General features: G+C 57.2%; 2 protein-coding genes across 3 annotated transcripts in view; both read left to right on the top strand.

Annotated features, from left to right (window-relative positions):
* Positions 1-494: 494 nt before the first annotated feature.
* Positions 495-9,220, top strand: LOC115508231 (cytochrome b-c1 complex subunit 1, mitochondrial). 2 transcript variants are annotated; one of them, XM_030306685.2, is made up of 13 exons: positions 495-610; positions 862-1,005; positions 3,012-3,098; positions 4,165-4,294; positions 4,514-4,712; positions 5,250-5,329; positions 6,746-6,861; positions 7,101-7,244; positions 7,376-7,536; positions 7,647-7,732; positions 8,067-8,155; positions 8,508-8,583; positions 9,025-9,220. In XM_030306685.2, the coding sequence occupies exons 1-13, from the start codon at positions 542-544 to the stop codon at positions 9,087-9,089; spliced, it is 1,446 nt and encodes a 481-aa protein (XP_030162545.1). In that variant the 5' UTR covers positions 495-541; the 3' UTR covers positions 9,090-9,220. The 2 variants fall into 2 exon arrangements, with proteins under 2 accessions (XP_030162545.1, XP_030162546.1); XM_030306686.1 differs by having other exon boundaries at positions 509-610; positions 865-1,005.
* Positions 9,221-13,151: 3,931 nt separating this feature from the next.
* The window catches only part of COL7A1 (collagen type VII alpha 1 chain), a 30,860-nt gene continuing 26,869 nt past the window's right edge, over positions 13,152-17,142 (top strand). The window contains exons 1-12 of the mRNA XM_030296053.1: positions 13,152-13,236; positions 13,741-13,921; positions 14,563-14,728; positions 14,808-14,901; positions 14,993-15,154; positions 15,391-15,554; positions 15,632-15,761; positions 15,859-15,975; positions 16,093-16,239; positions 16,325-16,441; positions 16,516-16,665; positions 16,748-16,876. Of these exons, the coding sequence (XP_030151913.1) occupies positions 13,152-13,236; positions 13,741-13,921; positions 14,563-14,728; positions 14,808-14,901; positions 14,993-15,154; positions 15,391-15,554; positions 15,632-15,761; positions 15,859-15,975; positions 16,093-16,239; positions 16,325-16,441; positions 16,516-16,665; positions 16,748-16,876 (1,642 nt within the window). The remainder of the gene's footprint in view (positions 13,237-13,740; positions 13,922-14,562; positions 14,729-14,807; positions 14,902-14,992; positions 15,155-15,390; positions 15,555-15,631; positions 15,762-15,858; positions 15,976-16,092; positions 16,240-16,324; positions 16,442-16,515; positions 16,666-16,747; positions 16,877-17,142) is intronic.

Here is a 17,142-nt window from a genome sequence, read left to right as displayed (position 1 = left end):
CATGACCTGAGCCAAAGTCGGACGGCGAACCGACTGAGCCATCACCCATGCGCCCCTTAGCAACATCTTGTTAACTTCCTTCGATGTCAGGCATCTGAATCTGCTTCACCCTTTAAAGAGAAAACCGCAATCAGAAGCTACCTCATAGTCCCAGGAGCCCTCGCTGGTGCTTTACCCCGGGGCGGGGGCTCCCATTCTCAGACACGCGGCGGCTGCAGCCCTACACAGCGCTGCAACTCCCGAGTACACAGTGGATTCGGGACGCCCGCGGTTCGTGAGAAATATCGCGCATTCTGCCTCCCACGGGTGAAAGGGGAAGAGGTACTGGACTGCGAACGGACCCGCGCAGGCCAGGTGGGTTGATGTGCGCAGGTACCGGTGGACACCGGGACAGAGCCACCGACTAGCCGCATGTAATATCCATGGTCTCCGCTAGGAGGCGGCCGAGCGCCATATTTGCGGTAGTGCGCCTGCGCCTCGGACGCCGCTGCGTCCACTCTACGCAAGCGTGGCGCGACCTGGCGCTGACTGGAGCTCGAAGATGGCGGCTTCCGCAGTTTGCCGGGCGGCTAGCGCCGGGACTCGAGTGCTGCTTCGCACCCACCGCTCGGTGAGGCGACAGCGAGAGCGCAAGGCCGCGGAGCGCGGGGCTTCGGAACCCGAACGGGGAGTGGACTGTTAGCGGCGACGGGTCGAGATTGGGGAGGTTCCGGGGTCAGGGCCATGGGAAGGTCACGGCGCTGAGCGGGGATAGGAGTCTCGTGGCTGACCGGAGGTCTGGGGACGGGGTTCCCACTGCTGGCCTGGGAGCCGAGGAGCGATCCCGCAACCCAGCCCTAAGTCTCGGTTGTCCCTTTCCAGCAGCCGGCCCTGCTGAGGTCGCCTGCCTTGAGGACCACCGCCACCTTCGCTCAAGCTCTCCAGAGCGTGCCAGAGACACAGGTCAGCTTGCTGGACAACGGGCTGAGAGTGGCCTCCGAGCAGTCCTCCCAGCCTACCTGCACGGTGAGCGGGGCCCCCTCTTGGGAGGTCGCCTCCATACTGCTCCTGGCGTCTTTTCTCAGGACAGGGTGTGACCTTGGGCTCGAGTCCTCTGTGGTTTGGGTCAGACTTCTCTCCGCCGCTGGATTGATTCTGCTACCTTAATCCCGACCCCAGCTAGGCTTGACTTCTTGGGCCATTCCTTACTATAACACTCATTTAGCATATGATGCCTGCCAAGCAGGAGGCCAAGTTCCTTTCCAGCGTTTTCCTTTCCTTAAGCAGCGCATACGAGAGAAGTGATCCTGTTTTCATTTTACAGTGAGGAAAATGGGTTTCAGAGACCTAAGGTGACTGCTAAACTCATGGCCCAAAGTCATGATCTCCTGGCTAGACCACTCACGCACTTGCGAAAGGAATGCATTTGAAGATTCCAAAGAAATGGATGACTTTCCAAAAAATACAAATTTTCAAAATTGACTTAAGGAGAGAAATCTTGGCTAGATACAGTATACGAATAGGTGAGAAGATTCTCAAGATGTAATCCTCTTCTCTGGACCCCACACTCCAGGGTTAAGTGGTTTTATTGGTAAATTCTTTTAGTTTTTCAGGAACAGATAATGTCTTTTGTTATAAGTTGTTACTAAATACAGTAAAAGATCATGGGCAGCTTCCTTATATGACACTTCTATGAACTGATCTGTTAAGACAGTTTGGGAGATGGGGCACCTGGATGGCTCAGTTGGTTAAGCGTCTGACTCTTGGTTTTTGGCTCAGGTCAGGATCTCAAGGTTTGTGCATTCAAGTCCTGCCATTGGGCCCTGCACTGACCACGCAGAATCTGTTTGGGATTCTCTCTCTCTGTCCCTCCTCTGTTCACACTCTCTCCCTCTCTCAAAATAAGTAAATAATCTTAAAAAAAAAAAAGTTTGGGAGAGAATGCTGTATTTCATGGACTCTGAGATGCTCTAGATTGTAAGGGGCACCACTGTGCTCCAAATGTCAGAGAAAGATCGCTGTCAGTTATAATCCAAAGATACAGGTTGTTAGGCGAACTCTACTTCCTAAGATGTTAGTTATGAAATAGACGTCAGTGTAAGAATTTACAACATATGTGTATCAGCATCTCTTAGGAAAGTAAATATGAAATTTTTAAATCAACTGTGAAGGAAAATTAAAAGACTAGAACTATGTGACCTATGTGAGGTGCATGGTGTGGCGTGTGTTTCATAGCACACCAGGAGACTATTAAGAAAATCATGCGAGGGGCCCCTGGGTGGCTCAGTCGGTTAAGCGTCCAACTTCTGCCCGGTGATGATCTTGAGGTTCGCGAATTTGAGCCCCGTGTCAGACTCTGTGGTGACAGCGCAGAGCCTGGAGCCTGCTTTGGATTCTGTGTCTCCCTCTCTCAGCTCCTCCCCCGCTCACACCCTGTCTCTCTTTCTCTCAAAAATAAATAAACATTAACAAAAAAATTTTTTTTTCTTAATTATGGGATTCTCTCATTGGGTGCCAAGGAGACACTGTGCAATGTTAGGTATCCAGGTCTGATTAAAACTTTTTTTAATAATTGTGAGCGAAGTCTACTTGCTTAATAGGATAAAACATTCAGCGTCTAAACCAACAGCCTCCTTCCTTAATGGGGAAATGACAGAATCACCAGAACAAAGGTAGGGTATAATTTTTAGAAAAGAGAAAATAAATTGTTGTTTGCAAATGATGTGTTGCTTGCCTAGAAAAAATTAAAAAATCAACTGAAAAGCAAGACAGAATATAAAAAGTTCATATTGGTAATGGAGCCGAGTGAATGTGCACAGTTAGAAACTTCCTTGGAGTAGGTCCTTTTTCAGCCAGTGCCTGTGCCCAGGGCATAGCTGTATCTCCAAGCACAGGGGGCCTACTGAGACAGCTCTCCCCCACTCTGGAACCATGAGCCCTGTCCTGGGGCTTCTGCTGAGTCACCCAGAGTAGGGTGTGAGTGGAGTCTGGGGTGGTTTGTGTGTTACCTTTGTTGGTGGCTTCTCGTCCAGGTCGGGGTATGGATTGATGTTGGCAGCCGTTACGAGACTGAGAAGAACAACGGGGCAGGTTACTTTCTGGAGCATCTGGCTTTCAAGGTGAGGCTCCTGAAGTCCTGCATCACCCCTGGGCTTACAGCTGCCTATTGTCCCTCCTGAGGATGCAGGTCAGCAAAGCCAACCTCTTCAATTATGGGCTTCAGCTAAGGGGGCGATCTCTGGCTGGCCTTTCTGGAAGGAACCATGAGGGCTTGGCCTCTCCTGAGTGAGCACTTACCTGGTCAGCCCCTGCACAAGGCTCCTAGAGCCAGAAAAAAACCCGGGGAGCTGCAGGAACCCCACTCCTCACAGAGAGGCCAGGCCTTTGTTATGTGCGCACGCTGGTGTGGAATCGAACACGTAGATAGATAACGTGCGTTTTAACAAATTCACAGACACAGGCAAGTATGTATTCTTGTGAAATGTTCTGCTCTGGCAGAATATCCAGACATCTCTTGTTTGTAGAAATAAATACTGAGCTTTCTTGAAGGTGGGGACAGTCACCACCCTCAGCCCCTAAGCCAGCCCATGTTGGTATGGAGTCTGAGTTTTTTGAATGAATGAAAAAATGGAGAAGGAGATATGGATCGGTAGGGGTGTGGAGCAGGACCGGGTAGGTAGCTTAGCCAGCAGCAGCATCACAGATGTGTATGTAGATCTCAACATGCGTGTGTGTGTGCCCGTGGACAGCAACACCCACACATACATAGGGGACTGGGGTCGAGTCCCACAGAGGTGTCCACTAGCACATACACAGTCATATGAATGGCATGGGGGTAGAGTGGGTAATGGCAGTGTCATCTAAACATTGATGTGACATAATCTGGCTATGACTGTCAGTAAGGTGATTGGTAAGATCAGGCTGCTATGGGGCTCTGGATTTCAGGCAGCACTTGCACCGACCGTGCCCTTCTCTCCTGGCCCCTGGCTGTCTCCATTCTGTTAGCCCATGATACTGTGGCCTGCTCGGCACTTGGTGAGGACAGACTGTAGACTGTACATCCCCATAGTCTTTGATGAGGAAGGTGCCTGTAGACCACTGGTCCTGCTGGGACTTTAGCCTTTGAAGATAGGGGTCCTCAGTTCCTATGTGGCTCCTGATGGTCGTCTTGATATCTGGTTCCAGGGAACAAAAAATCGGCCTGGCAATGCCTTGGAGAAGGAGGTGGAGAGCATGGGGGCCCATCTCAATGCCTACAGCACCCGGGAGCACACAGCATACTACATCAAGGCGCTATCCAAGGACCTGCCAAAAGGTAACATCTGGAGGATGGGGCAGGGACGGGGATAGGACTTCAGGGGTACAGAGGACAGGCCCCCAGGAACTTGGCCTGGCTGAGGAGTGGGGTTACCATGACAGCAGATCCTTGCCGCAGGGCATGCAGGCATGCCAGGCCTGGGGGTTTTGTGCTGTTACTGGCCTGCAGTGGCCCCATCTGCCCTTTGGTTCCCAAACCTGCCCTTCTCACGTCCAGCTGTGGAGCTCCTGGCCGACATTGTGCAGAACTGTGCCCTAGAAGACTCCCAGATTGAGAAGGAGCGTGATGTGATCCTACAGGAGCTGCAGGAGAATGATGCATGTATGCGGGACGTGGTCTTTGACTACCTGCACGCCACAGCATTCCAGGGCACACCTCTAGCCCAGGCTGTGGAGGGGCCCAGTGGGAATGTCAGGTGAGGGTTGGCTGGGCCTGTGCTGGAATGTGTTCAAGCCCCGTCCACACGAGTTTGGTTTTAGTTGCCCTTTGCTATTATACGTTCTTAATTTGCACAACTGGAAATGTTTTCTCTGTGCCCTGTGGTCCTTGCAGGGCTTTTTAAATACCTGTACGGTCTTTACTCACATTGCGGGCTTCTTTGTAGGGTATGATTCTGTGCGTGTCCTGAAATCCTGAGGGAGGGAGCGTTGGGAATCTGTGTGGCTCCTTGTTCCCGGGTGGGATAAGCACTGATACCGCCCCTTGAGAACCTCACAGCATCAGCTCAGCCCCTCCTCAGAGAGGAAGGACTGAGCCTGACCTAAAGGCAGACGTGAAGTGGGGCCCCAGAGGACTGGTCGACAGAGATGAGAGAGGGGATTGAGGGCTGTGCTAGGGCTTGCTCCCCGGAGAAGCCATGTCTTCCCTTGTCTATCTCCTCAGCACTGTTTTGCGAGACCCAGACTGCTGTGGTTTGGGAGAGGCATTAAGCCATTGGCCATATGTCTTGCAGGAAGCTATCTCGTGCAGACCTGACCGAGTATGTCAGCAGGCATTACAAGGCCCCTCGCATGGTGCTCGCAGCAGCCGGAGGTGAGTGATGGGCTCACTGAAGCCCTGTGGTAATGGGTGCGTGGGCACCAGCCTTGCTTACTGGAGCCCAGGTCTCTTGGTTCCGACCACAAGGGATCTTCCACTCCTGGGCACCCTGTTCCTGTCTTGTTCTTGTGGAGAGTGATCTCTCTCCCGTGCTCTCTGAGGTGGGATGGCATTCTGCCCTACCACCACCACTGGGACCTGCCACATAGGGATGCTGCTCCCCCTCATTAGTACAGGCCTTTCTCAGCCCCACCTGTGTTAGGAGATCCAGTTTGCAGGCTGGTGGGAGATACTAGCCCCAGGTTTGTTCCTTGTAGCTTTGCTAGTGGGCAGGCCAGACACTGGGGTGTGACAACACATTCAATGACAAACCGGGAAGTGCCTTCAAGGGGAGGCGCCCAGTGGCAGGGGGACTGAAATGGAGGACCCAGAGTTGGAGGTTAGGGGGTGGTCTTGGAACACATTATTGTTGGAACTGAGGTCTAAGGAATGGGGGGGTCATTCAGGTGAGGAGTAGGGAGCCTGAGCAGAGGGGCAGGGCGGTGTCATGGCCTGACGCTTGGCTGCCACATGGGGGGCCAAAGCAGAGGCAGGCCAGCCAAGGAGGGGCTGTGGCATGTTTCTGGTGGGAGGCAGCAGGAGCAAGGGAGGGAGGTGGATGGACTCAGGATAGTTCTATCGATGGAAATCTGCAGGAGGTCTGGCCGTGGTGGGGAGGGTGGGATTAAGGATGTTTCTCTAGCTTGTGGTCTTGGCAGCTGGATGGGTGAAAAGGACTGATGAAAAGATCATGATTGGTGGCTTCAGGGCCTGGGAACCTGGGAACCAAGAGCAGTGTAAGCTAGTGACATGTGAGATTGTGTTGAGTCCAGTGGGGTCCGGGCACCTCCTGGTCGAGATGCTAGAGCAGCAGAGGCCTCCTCTTGTCAAGGCGAGGATGTGAAGTCTGCAGGGGTCCTGAGGGCCTGAAATTACAATGTTGTTTATAAACGTACCCGGAGCTGGTCACGGCCCTGCAGTAGCACCTCTTTGTGTCCTCTCATTTGCCACCGCCCGCAGGGCAGCAGCCCCCATCGGCTTGAGGAAGGGCCAGAGGGGCAAAGCAGGACAGGTGGCCTTGGGCCCAGGGAGCCCCCATCTTGTCCTTGATGTGGGTGAGAACGCATCACATGAGGACCCGCCTTCAGGCGCAGCATGTAGCTGCTTCCCTGTGGTTGAGGTGACGGATGCTGTTCGACCCTGAGGTGCTTGCCCTGCCCGTGAGGCGGAGTCTGTCTGTGGCGGATTCTCTTCCCTCACCCTGTCCTGATGTCCTGTTTTCCTTCTGCCGTCTCCCAGCAAGATGGGACATGGGGTCCTCCCCCTGTGCGTGAGTCCCCTGACTAGTAACCATGCTCTCTGTCTCGGCAGGGGTGGAGCACCGGCAGCTGGTAGATCTCGCCCAGAAGCACTTCAGCGGCGTCTCTGAGACATACACAGAGGACGCTGTGCCCACTCTCGCTCCATGCCGCTTCACTGGCAGCGAGGTGGGTGGCCTTGTGGGCAGGGGTAGTGTTCTCAGCTGGGGCCTCTGGAAGGATGCTTGCGTACAAGGTTATCTTCATGACTCCAAAGGTGCCTCAGGAGTGGTGAACGGGTCCTGTGGCTGCTGCCTCACAAGCACACACGTTCACGCGCGCATGGGCATGCTTCACCCACACCCTGTACCTTTTCTCGTCGCCCGGACGTTGTGGCCGTCCCTCAGTCTCGCCATGTACTGTTTCAGATCCGCCACCGCGACGATGCTCTGCCATTGGCCCATGTGGCTATTGCGGTAGAGGGGCCTGGCTGGGCCAACCCGGACAACGTGGCCCTCCAAGTAGCCAATGCCATCATTGGCCACTATGACTGCACTTATGGTGGTGGCACGGTGAGTGCCAGGGCGGGCACGGGACTTTGTCCTCAAGGAACAGAGGGTGTCAGGCCGTGGGCTCCTGTACTGGGGTTCAGGGTGTGGACCACAGGCAGGAGGGTGGGTGCTGATGGTCCTTGCTCCGGTAGCACCTGTCCAGCCCACTGGCTGCAGTCGCCGTGGCCAACAAGCTGTGCCAGAGTTTCCAGACCTTCAATATCTGCTACGCAGACACTGGGTTGCTGGGTGCACACTTTGTCTGCGATCGCATGAAAATCGATGACATGATGTTCTTCCTGCAAGGCCAGTGGTGAGTGTCAGCCTAGTACTGCTAGGTGCAGGAGGGGCCTTTGAGGACAGTGAGGGGCTAGGAGACAGCACGGTCTCTTGGGATGACCATCCCATCCCCTGCCCTTTTAGGATGCGCCTGTGCACCAGTGCCACAGAGAGTGAGGTGCTCCGGGGCAAAAACATCCTCCGAAATGCCCTGGTGTCTCATCTGGACGGTGAGTGCAGCAGCCCTGTGGGGAGGGGGTGGAGCGCATCCTGGCAGGGACAGCCCCAGTGTAGCCACCATTCCCAACTAAGATGGGAAAGGCAAACTTTGAAGGCCATGCCATACCCCACTCCCACCCCCAGGGGCTTGGCATGTCAGATACAGGTGTGGGTGGGCCAGGTCAACAACAGCCCATCGCTACGGTAGCAGATGGCTGTAGAAGTGAGGGTTGGGATCTGGAGTCTGAGCACAGTCCCAGTGTCAGCCTGGAGCCAGAGCTTCACTGTGTGCCTGTTGTCCGGGACTGGACCGGGTGGACCTGGAAGCCTCCCCTGACCTTGCAGGCACCACTCCTGTGTGTGAGGACATCGGACGTAGTCTCCTGACCTATGGCCGCCGCATTCCCCTGGCCGAGTGGGAAAGCCGGATTGCGGTAACGAGGGCCCCTGGGAGATGTTCTGGAGTCTAGACCTGGCAGGCTCCCCAAAGGGCGGGGAGTTGAGGCCTGACGGTGCAGATTGCTTCCGTAGGCTTCCCTGATGTCCTAGGCAGCGTCACCAGCAGGGGTGGCATAAGTGGAGGGCAGGGCAGAGGCACTAATGGCTGAGGAGATGGGTGGGGCCCGTGGCGGTCTATAGGAGGAGGGCCCTGCCGCCTTTCCCCTTTGGGTAAGGGGGCAGTGCCATGGTTCATATGGAAGATCTTGGTCGGCTGGGTAGTGTTGACTGGCTGAGGTGGTCCCAGGAGCCTGCCTGTCAGTTGGCGTGCTCTGTCTCACCCTGTAGGAAGTGGATGCCAGTGTGGTACGTGAGGTCTGCTCCAAGTACTTCTATGATCAGTGTCCAGCAGTGGCTGGATTTGGTGAGTGGCCTAGAGGGCCTGTTCTTTACCCTTCTCAGGTCTCCTCTTAGGCTTCCCTTCTGCCTCTGCTCCCCCACCCCCTAGCCTATCCTGGCAGCAGCAAACTGAGGCCCCTGAGAGGCTCTGCCCAATAGCCTGGCTGCCAGGGAGTTCTTGCTCAGAAAACCTGTCCCAGCAGCTCCCTGACTCCCTGCCAAGGTGCCTCCATCAATACCCCACACCCGCCAGGTAACGGACACCTCCATGTATGGGGTGGGGCTCCAAGAGCCAGGGAGCATGAAGGGACAGGCTCAGCACCCCTGGGGGAATGTGCTTTTCCTTTTTTCCACTCAGAGCCTGTCTTGTGCTGCTCCGGGCAGCCCTGGATCGGGTGCGGCACAGGGCCAGGTGTCCCTGTGCAGGCCAGGCACCCCACCCTGACGCCCCACCCTATCCCTACAGGCCCCATTGAGCAGCTCCCAGACTACAACCGGATCCGTAGCGGCATGTTCTGGCTGCGTTTCTAGGCTGGAAGGCTGTGCAGGCAAGAGGGCGGGGCCGGGGTTCATGGTCTACCTCCCGCCCCCTAACATACCACCTCAGCTCTTCAGACCTGTGTGCGGATTACCTTACCTCCAATAAAAGCCTGTGTTGAGAACTGCGTTGTTCTTCTCTTCACATTGCCATGGAGTCCACTGGGCAGTGGATGGGGGAGCAGGGACTTCCCTCCAGTTGTGTATCCCCCAGATCCTTCCATCTTCTCACATGCTGATGTATCCTCAGCCAGGGGCAAGCGTGGGGGCCACAGCACAGAAGCCGGAAGCCTTTGATGCCTGCAGGAGTTGAAGCCAGATGTTTCCACTTAGCCACATGGGGTATGCTCCTGACTAGTCTGTCCCAAGAGTAGGGTGTGGGAACCCATGCTTTTGCCCTGGTAGAGGTCCCAGCTTGGGAACTCTGGTGGCTCAGAAGGGAAGCGCTTTGATGTGGGCCTTGTGCAATCGCCTTCTGGCAGTCCCTGGTTCCCTGGATGGACCAGGAAGGGCTAAGGACTGTCCCTGAGGAAGCCTCCTTCATAGGTTTACTCTGGATTCTGGGAGGAGGATAGCCTGGGGCATAGTGTTCCTATTTGATTTCTAACTGTTGCCTGGACAGGCAGGGCAAGAATCCTTTGCCTCGATTTGCCGCTGACTCAGGCTCCGAGAATAGCCCTGAGCTCAGTGGGGCCTGAGCCCCCCTCCCTTGACTAGATCTGTCCCAGGCAAGTCCTGAGCTGCTGGCCTGATGATCCCCTTCCCATCTCCCTGAGGCAGCCAGGACCTGGTGGAGCTCTCAGCTATCTAGTCCCCCCAGCCACCACCTTCAGGCCCTGGTCCCACAAAGCAGGTGGGCAGGTAGGCCCTTCTTCCTGTGTCCCCAGCCCTTCTGCCGTCATGTTCCCTGGGAGCCCAGGAGGGAAGTGGAAATGAGAGGCTGGATTCTCCTACGAGAAGTGCTGCTGGCAGTCAGTTGGGAGCAGGGTCCTGGGACAAGGGTTGTTGAGAAGTGGGCTCTTCAAAAGTCACCCAGCCTCCCAGTCCTGTAGTGGCCAAAACAACTCTTGAATCACTCTTGCCTTGCCCCAGTGCTTTCCCCCCCCCCCCCCCCCCCCGCATCTCTTTGTTGCCACCAGTTGTCAATTAGGAAATAACTTTCAAGCGCCTTCTAGAGCCCAGAGCTGGATCCAGGATTCAGGTTATCCTCCTGCTTTGTGCGATTGGCTCAAGAGAACCTGCTGGACAGCACAGAACTCTGACAGACCCACCCTGGGTGCTTACAGATGCAACACACCCGGTCTGGGAAACAGCAAATGCTTAATCTTGGTCTAAAGTTTGAGCTCCTGGAATGTGGGGCTTGATTTCTAAGCCCAGGCATGGTCTTCAAAGGCTCCAGGTGTGCTGGACACACAAGAGAGCCCAAGCGCCTGGAAGTGATCTGGTCCTAATGGGTCTTGCACACCAAGCCAGGGAATTTGCTCTTTACTCTGGAGGCATGTTGGAGGAGGTGCATTGGAGGTTACTGGGAAGAGAAGTGACTTGGGCAGCCTGAGACTTAGCACAAGGACTCTCAGGCTGGATTTCTGTGGCACACTAGTGAGCTACAGTGTGGTAGAGCAGTGGTCACAGCTGTAGGAAGAGCTGGAGCGAGCTTCAGGGGACAAGCAGGACAGCAGCCCCAAAGGGGCCGGGGTACCCCAGAGGAGGGGTACCATGGAAGATGATAACCTACCAAGCTTTGGTCACAGTTCTGATGAGAAATTTGGAGGTGTCCGGACAGTGGGATGTGTGGGGCTGGAATCCTGAAATAAAGCCCCTGTTAGAGATGTGGTGCCACCTGGCAGAGGTAGTGACTGAAGCCAGAGAAGCAAATGTCTGGGGGATGTGAGAAGAAGGACAGAACTCTGGGGCCCCACTACCCAGATGGAAGGAGCTGAGCTCAGGAGCTGTGCCCTAGTGTGTGTGCCTGCTGGGAGGTTGGAGCCAGTGGTCTCAGAGGGTCACATTTGCTCATGGGCCTCCTGGGAGCTCGTTTCACACCCATCCCCACCTGTGCTCAAACCTCCCTAACAGCCTCTCTCAGCACCGTTTGAAAGATCCTCATGCAGCAGGCAGCCCTTCCTTTCAGGGGCACATCATGGTCCTGATACCTTCTCAGCCGGGTGTCCAGTCTCCCTAAAGGCTAGACCGTGTGTGTGACCATACTGTATGTGTCCTCTGCTGTACAAGAGGAGCTAAGGGTCTTGGAGACTGTAGGGAGATTGTGTCTGGTTCTCTGCTGCACTCACCTACTGGATAGCTTCAAGGGGTGTGGGTCCTGGGACATAGCTGAGGAGACCATGACCTTGGAAAAAGGTTCTGGGCCCCATAGGTCACAGCACTGTATCCCATGAGGGGGAGGGTTCAGTAATAAAAGGGGTCATTCTGTAGCTTCAGTCTTACGGGCAGTAGGGAAACGGACAGCATGATGGTCTTCATTGCCTCCAGCTCTGGCCATACCAGAGACCCCAGGCCGTGAAGGAGCCCAGGGAAGATGAAGTGCTGTCCCCATCTCTCCCCACTCATTCTGTTGATTCCCAGGAGAGGGCTGGGGCCAGGCAGTCAGAAGGGGCCCGGTGGCAGTGATGAGTATAGACATACTTTGTGGGCTTCTCAGAATTCTCTAGGACTGGCAGGAAAACAAACAAAAAATGGGGCCTGCTGTTCTTGGGACTATCTCTGCCTTGGTGTCACTCCCCTATAAGACACGCATGTACAAAGATTCACCTCCTCTGGGTAGTATTTGTGACCTGGAGATGCGTTCAAGGGGACTGTCTACAGCCACAGAAGCCAGTCGAGGGAGATGGGTGGGAACTCAGGCTGGTTAAGGGGAGAGCTGTGGGGCAAGGGTAGTTATAAACGTGGCAGCCACAGGTGGCCCCTGAGGGCAGTGAGGAAAGGAGGGAGGGCCCACAGTGGCCTCTGGGCCTGGTGGGGTTAATGGGTGGAAGAAGGTCTTTGGGAAGAACAGAGTGAAGGAGGAGACTCTGGCAGGCCAGAATGAGAACGTGTAGTTAGGGGGACTTAGAGCAGGACAGGGCCACCAGTGGGGGTGTAGGCAGGAAGGGGTGGATTCCTGAGAGCTGAGCTGTCACTGTGGGTGGTCCCACCCTGCACATATGGACAATCCCGGTCCCTACAGGCACAGCTGGATGGCATCTGCCTGGGACTGGTTTAGGGCATGGTAGGGGGTGTGGGGTACTGGGGTAGACACGTATGCATATGCATGACACAGAATCTCTCCTCCTGGCTTCCCCCTCCCAAGGTGGGGGTGAGGGGGTGGGGTGGGCATTTTTCAGATGCAGACCAGTGGTGCCTTGGTTTCCCTGGGATGAGCCCAGAGCACCTCATTCCCTGGGGGCTGTTCTGGCTGTCAAGGGGTTTGGGGTGGGGCACAGGAGATCCAACAGACAGAGGGATGGCTGAATCACAGGAGTGGCCGGCGGGACTCATGGCCTGAAGGCTTGTCTGGGCACCCCCATAGGGTGCGGGGTGAGTCATCTCCAGCTGCAGCCTCCCCCCACCACCATCCTGCTGTCTCCTCTGTCCCCAGGAACCTATTTGAATTCCAGCCTCCAGCAGTCATGTCACTAGTCACTCTGACCTTAAAGCAGCCAAGACTTCTGACCCTAGACAGAGTTGGAGAGGTTTCCCTCAGCATTTGTCAAGAACCTTCCCGGGGAGTCCCGGAAGCCACAGGAGGTGGGGGGCTTTACACTTAAGTAGACTCAGATCCTCTGTCGGGCAGGGGAGGTGGGGGCGGCGTCCTTTGGGACGCAGGGTGGGGGGCGGGCCGCCTGGGACCCCGCCCGCAGCTCCGCCCCCCGGGATCAGGGACTTTTTCTCTGCCGTGGCGGCGGGACCGCAGCAACGGCTGGCGGCGGGAGCCGGCGGACAGACAGACCGGCAGGCAAGACCCGGGTTAGGGTTGGGGGAGCGCTGGGCTCGGACTTGCCACAGCCGCGGGCCGAGGGACAGAGCCGGGGGCCTGGCTGACCGACTCCCCCACCCAGGATGAGGCTGCCGCTCCTGGTGGCCGCGCTCTGCGCCGGGATCCTGGCAGGGGCGCTCCGAGTGCGGGCCCAGCAGAGGGAGAGAGGTGGGCACCGCCGGGAAGGACGCCGTCCAAGCCGCTGCACCCTGTCACTTGTGGCTTTCATCCGGGACCCCCCACCACCACGACCCTCCCCGCATCTCTGCTAACTCTCCCCCCACTTCCCAAACCCTCCGCTGCAACCCCGTGCTGGCTCTCCCAAACGGCATCCTATTCTAATGGGTCTCAAACTCTGGCTCCCCAGATGTGCACTGGGTCGCCTACTCTCTGTCACTCCACCCTGGCCCCTTGAGGCCAACCCCAGCCCCCAGATCCACACCTGCGTCCGTGGCTCTCCCTTCTCTAAACACACCAGTCCTCCATGGAGAGTCTGCTCTGGGCCCCTCCGTGCCACCCTCCAAGTCTCCCAGGCCCAAGGCGGCCTGCGCCGGTTGGCTTAGCTGATGAGGCCTACTCCATCCTCCCCAGCCCCTAGTGCGGAGGGACCATAGCGCAGGGAGGGGTGGGTGGGCTCCAAGAAAAAAGCATGATGGCTCCTCCCTGCCCCAGTGACCTGCACTCGCCTTTATGCTGCTGACATCGTGTTCCTACTTGATGGCTCTTCGTCTATCGGCCGTGGCAACTTCCGTGAAGTGCGTGGTTTCCTGGAGGGACTGGTGCTTCCATTCTCTGGGGCAGCCAGTGCACAAGGTGTGCGCTTTGCTGCTGTGCAGTATAGCGACGATCCACGGTGAGTGGTAGCCCCTGGAGCTGGGAACCCAGAGATCTGGCCAAGACTCTTCCCCCCCAGAAGCAGAGAGCCCCGAAACCCCTAGGCCAGGTTTTCAGGAACCCAGAGACACCCTCCCCGCCCCTCCCGCCCCGCCCCTGGCCAGGACATCCTGTGGAGACAGAGGCAGGGATCTCCCAGGTAGAGTCCTCACACCTGAGACACCTCCAGTCTATTGTCCTGCCAAAGACGAGGCTGTCTTTTCTAATCTGGAGATGGAGAGCCCAGGGGCCTCAAATGCCCCCTGCCTACTGAACTCTCCATGTTCCAGCCCTCTGCCTCTCCCCTCACACAGGGCCTCCCTGTCTGGCCAACATCCACCTCCCTACGACTAGACCCTTCCTCCCACAATTACTTAATTAACTAGACATCCTGCTTCCCGAGGCAGCGAGCCCCAAGAGCTCCAGCCACCAGCAGAGCACAGAGGGGTATCAGAGGAGTTTGTTAACTTAATGGCTTCAGAGGTGGAGGGCAGGAGTCACAGAACCAAGAGGACCCTCAAGGGGGCCTGATATTCACAGGCCTCACCCAGAGGCCTCTTAGAGGCCAGGGCCAGAGAAGGTCTGTTGCCACCTGTTGCCACCTTCCCTCCCCTGTTGCAGGACGGAGTTTGGCCTCGATGCACTTGGCTCAGGCTCAGGGGGCGAGGTGATCCGAGCCATCCGTGAGCTCAGCTACAAGGGGGGCAACACGCGCACGGGGGCTGCAATTCTCCACGTGGCTGACCACATTTTCCTGCCCCAGCTGGCCCGACCTGGTGTCCCCAAGGTGATCTCCCACCCTACCATTCCCCCCACCAAGTTAGCTGCCTGAGGCAGCACTGATTTACCCCCGGCACCTGCCCCAGGTCTGCATCCTCATCACAGATGGGAAGTCGCAGGACCTGGTGGATACGGCTGCCCAGCGGCTGAAGGGGCAGGGGGTCAAGCTGTTTGCTGTGGGTGAGTACCCATCTGGGGTGACAAGTGGGCTATGGCAGGGGCCAGTCAGAGGGCATGTGGACAGCTGAGCTCTGATTGGGCATCACCTCAGGCATCAAGAATGCCGACCCCGAGGAGCTGAAGCGAGTTGCCTCACAGCCGACCAGTGATTTCTTCTTCTTCGTCAACGACTTCAGTATCTTGAGGACACTGCTGCCCCTTGTTTCCCGGAGAGTGTGCACAACTGCTGGTGGTGTACCTGTGACCTTGCCCAGTGAGTTCCTGCCCCCACTTGTGCCCTGACCTAGACCTCTGACCTCCCTCCCCAAACCTGAGGGTGCTGCTTCCATTCCCTGTGCTCCTGACACCAAGCTGGGGGTTCTGTCCTCTGATCCTGCCCTTGAAGTGCTGATCTGACCTTATGTGCCCCCGACCCTTGACCCCAACGCTACACTTTAAGTCTGACCCCTGATCCTCCTGCCTGATTGCCTGACTCCTCACCCTTCCCAGCTGATGACTTGACATCTGGGCCACGAGACCTGGTGCTGTCCGAAGCAGGCAGTCAATCCTTGAGAGTACGGTGGACGGCGGCCAGTGGCCCTGTGACTGGCTACAAGGTCCAGTACGCTCCTCTGACAGGGCTGGGACAGCCACTGCCAGGCGAGCGGCGGGAGGTAAGGATGTCAGGAGTGGTAGGTGGAGGGCTGGGGACTTGGCTGGGCAAGGTAAAGTGACCTCTGGCCTTGGGCAGGTGAGCATCCCAGCTGGTGAGACCAGCACACAGCTGCAGGGTCTCCGGCCACTGACTGAGTACCAAGTGACCGTGGTAGCCCTCTACGCCAACAGCATCGGGGAGGCTGTGAGCGGGACAGCTCGGACCAGTGAGCAATTCTGCTAACCTCTGACCCCGTTCATCTAATTGCCCAGTAACCCCTTCCCACTCCTGACTCCACTAATCCCTGCTGGACCTTCCCCCAGCTGCCCTGGAGGGGCCAGAGCTGACCATCCAGAATACCACTGCCCACAGCCTCCTGGTGGCCTGGCGGAGTGTGCCAGGTGCCACTGGCTACCGTGTGACATGGCGGGTCCTCAGTGGTGAGTGAGAAGTGTGGGCTGAGGGGGATCTTGGCACGTCAGACAGGGTTGTAGGGTCCTAAGTCTGCAAGGCGCGCTGATCCCTTGGTGCCCGCCCCGACCCCCCCGCCCGTGCAGGTGGTGTCACACAGCAGCAGGAGCTGGGCCCTGGGCAGGGGTCAGTGTTGCTGCGTGACCTGGAGCCTGGCACGGACTACGAGGTGACTGTGAGCACCCTGCTCGGCCGTAGCGTAGGATCTGCTGCCTCCCTGACTGCCCGTACTGGTGAGAAGGCTGGGTGCTTTCTTTACTCTGGGTAGGCAGACGGGCAGGGCACAGAGGCCACTGACATCCCCTGTGCCCTGGGCAGACGCTTCCGTTGAACAGACCCTGCGCCCAGTCATCCTGGGGCCCACATCCATTCTCCTTTCCTGGAACTTGGTGCCTGAGGCCCGCGGCTACCGGCTAGAATGGCGGCGTGAGAGTGGTCAGTGCAGGGGAGAGGGGCGGGCAGGCAGGGTCAGGCTCGGCTTCAGCCAGCCTGATGCCGTCGTCTTGCAGGCTTGGGGGTGCCACAGAAGGTGGTACTGCCCTCTGATGTGACCCGCTACCAGCTGGATGGGCTGCAACCAGGCACTGAGTATCGCCTCACGCTCTATACTCTGCTGGAGGGCCGCGAGGTAGCCACGCCTGCAACTGTGGTCCCCACCGGTGAGGGCTCCGTGGGCCTTGCCAAGTGAGAGGGGAAGGTACAGGGGCCCGGGGCAGCCTTTAATGCTGTGCTCTCCAACAGGGCCAGAGCTGCCCGTGGGCCCTGTGACGGACTTGAAGGCAACCGAGCTTCCTGGGCAGCGGGTGCGAGTATCCTGGAGCCCAGTCCCCGGTGCCACCGAGTACCGCATCACTGTGCGCAGCACACAGGGTGAGGTGGACACAGCCACACCTGGACACACATTAAAGTTCCAGCTTTTGCGGTCTGACTACACCTTCACCCCAACACATTGCACCTCTGGGTTTCCACAGCCTGCTCCTGTCTCCTTGTCCGACTATCCCCCAAGGTGGAACTGAGCCCAGGCCTGTCACGGTGTCTTTCTGCTCCCAGCCCTGCCTCAGCCCATCTTCTCACCCGGATCTGTCTCCACTCCCTGCCCTGCATCCCTGCCTGCAGCTTTGGCCCTTCTCCACAAT

This window comes from Lynx canadensis, chromosome A2, assembly GCF_007474595.2.
Source record: "Lynx canadensis isolate LIC74 chromosome A2, mLynCan4.pri.v2, whole genome shotgun sequence".
Taxonomy (NCBI): Eukaryota; Metazoa; Chordata; class Mammalia; order Carnivora; family Felidae; genus Lynx; species Lynx canadensis.
Note: the sequence above shows the minus strand (reverse complement) of the source record. Positions and strands in the feature narration are given on the sequence as shown.

What these genes read in the sequence shown, in the direction of transcription:
- LOC115508231 (XM_030306685.2), top strand. Translation starts at nt 542, where the DNA reads ATGGCGGCTTCCGCAGTTTGCCGGGCGGCTAGCGCCGGGACTCGAGTG. An exon ending in GGTGCTCGCAGCAGCCGGAG is followed by an intron (nt 5,330 to 6,745) that starts GTGAGTGATGGG and finishes CTGTCTCGGCAG; the next exon opens with GGGTGGAGCACCGGCAGCTG. An exon ending in TCCAGCAGTGGCTGGATTTG is followed by an intron (nt 8,584 to 9,024) that starts GTGAGTGGCCTA and finishes CTATCCCTACAG; the next exon opens with GCCCCATTGAGCAGCTCCCA.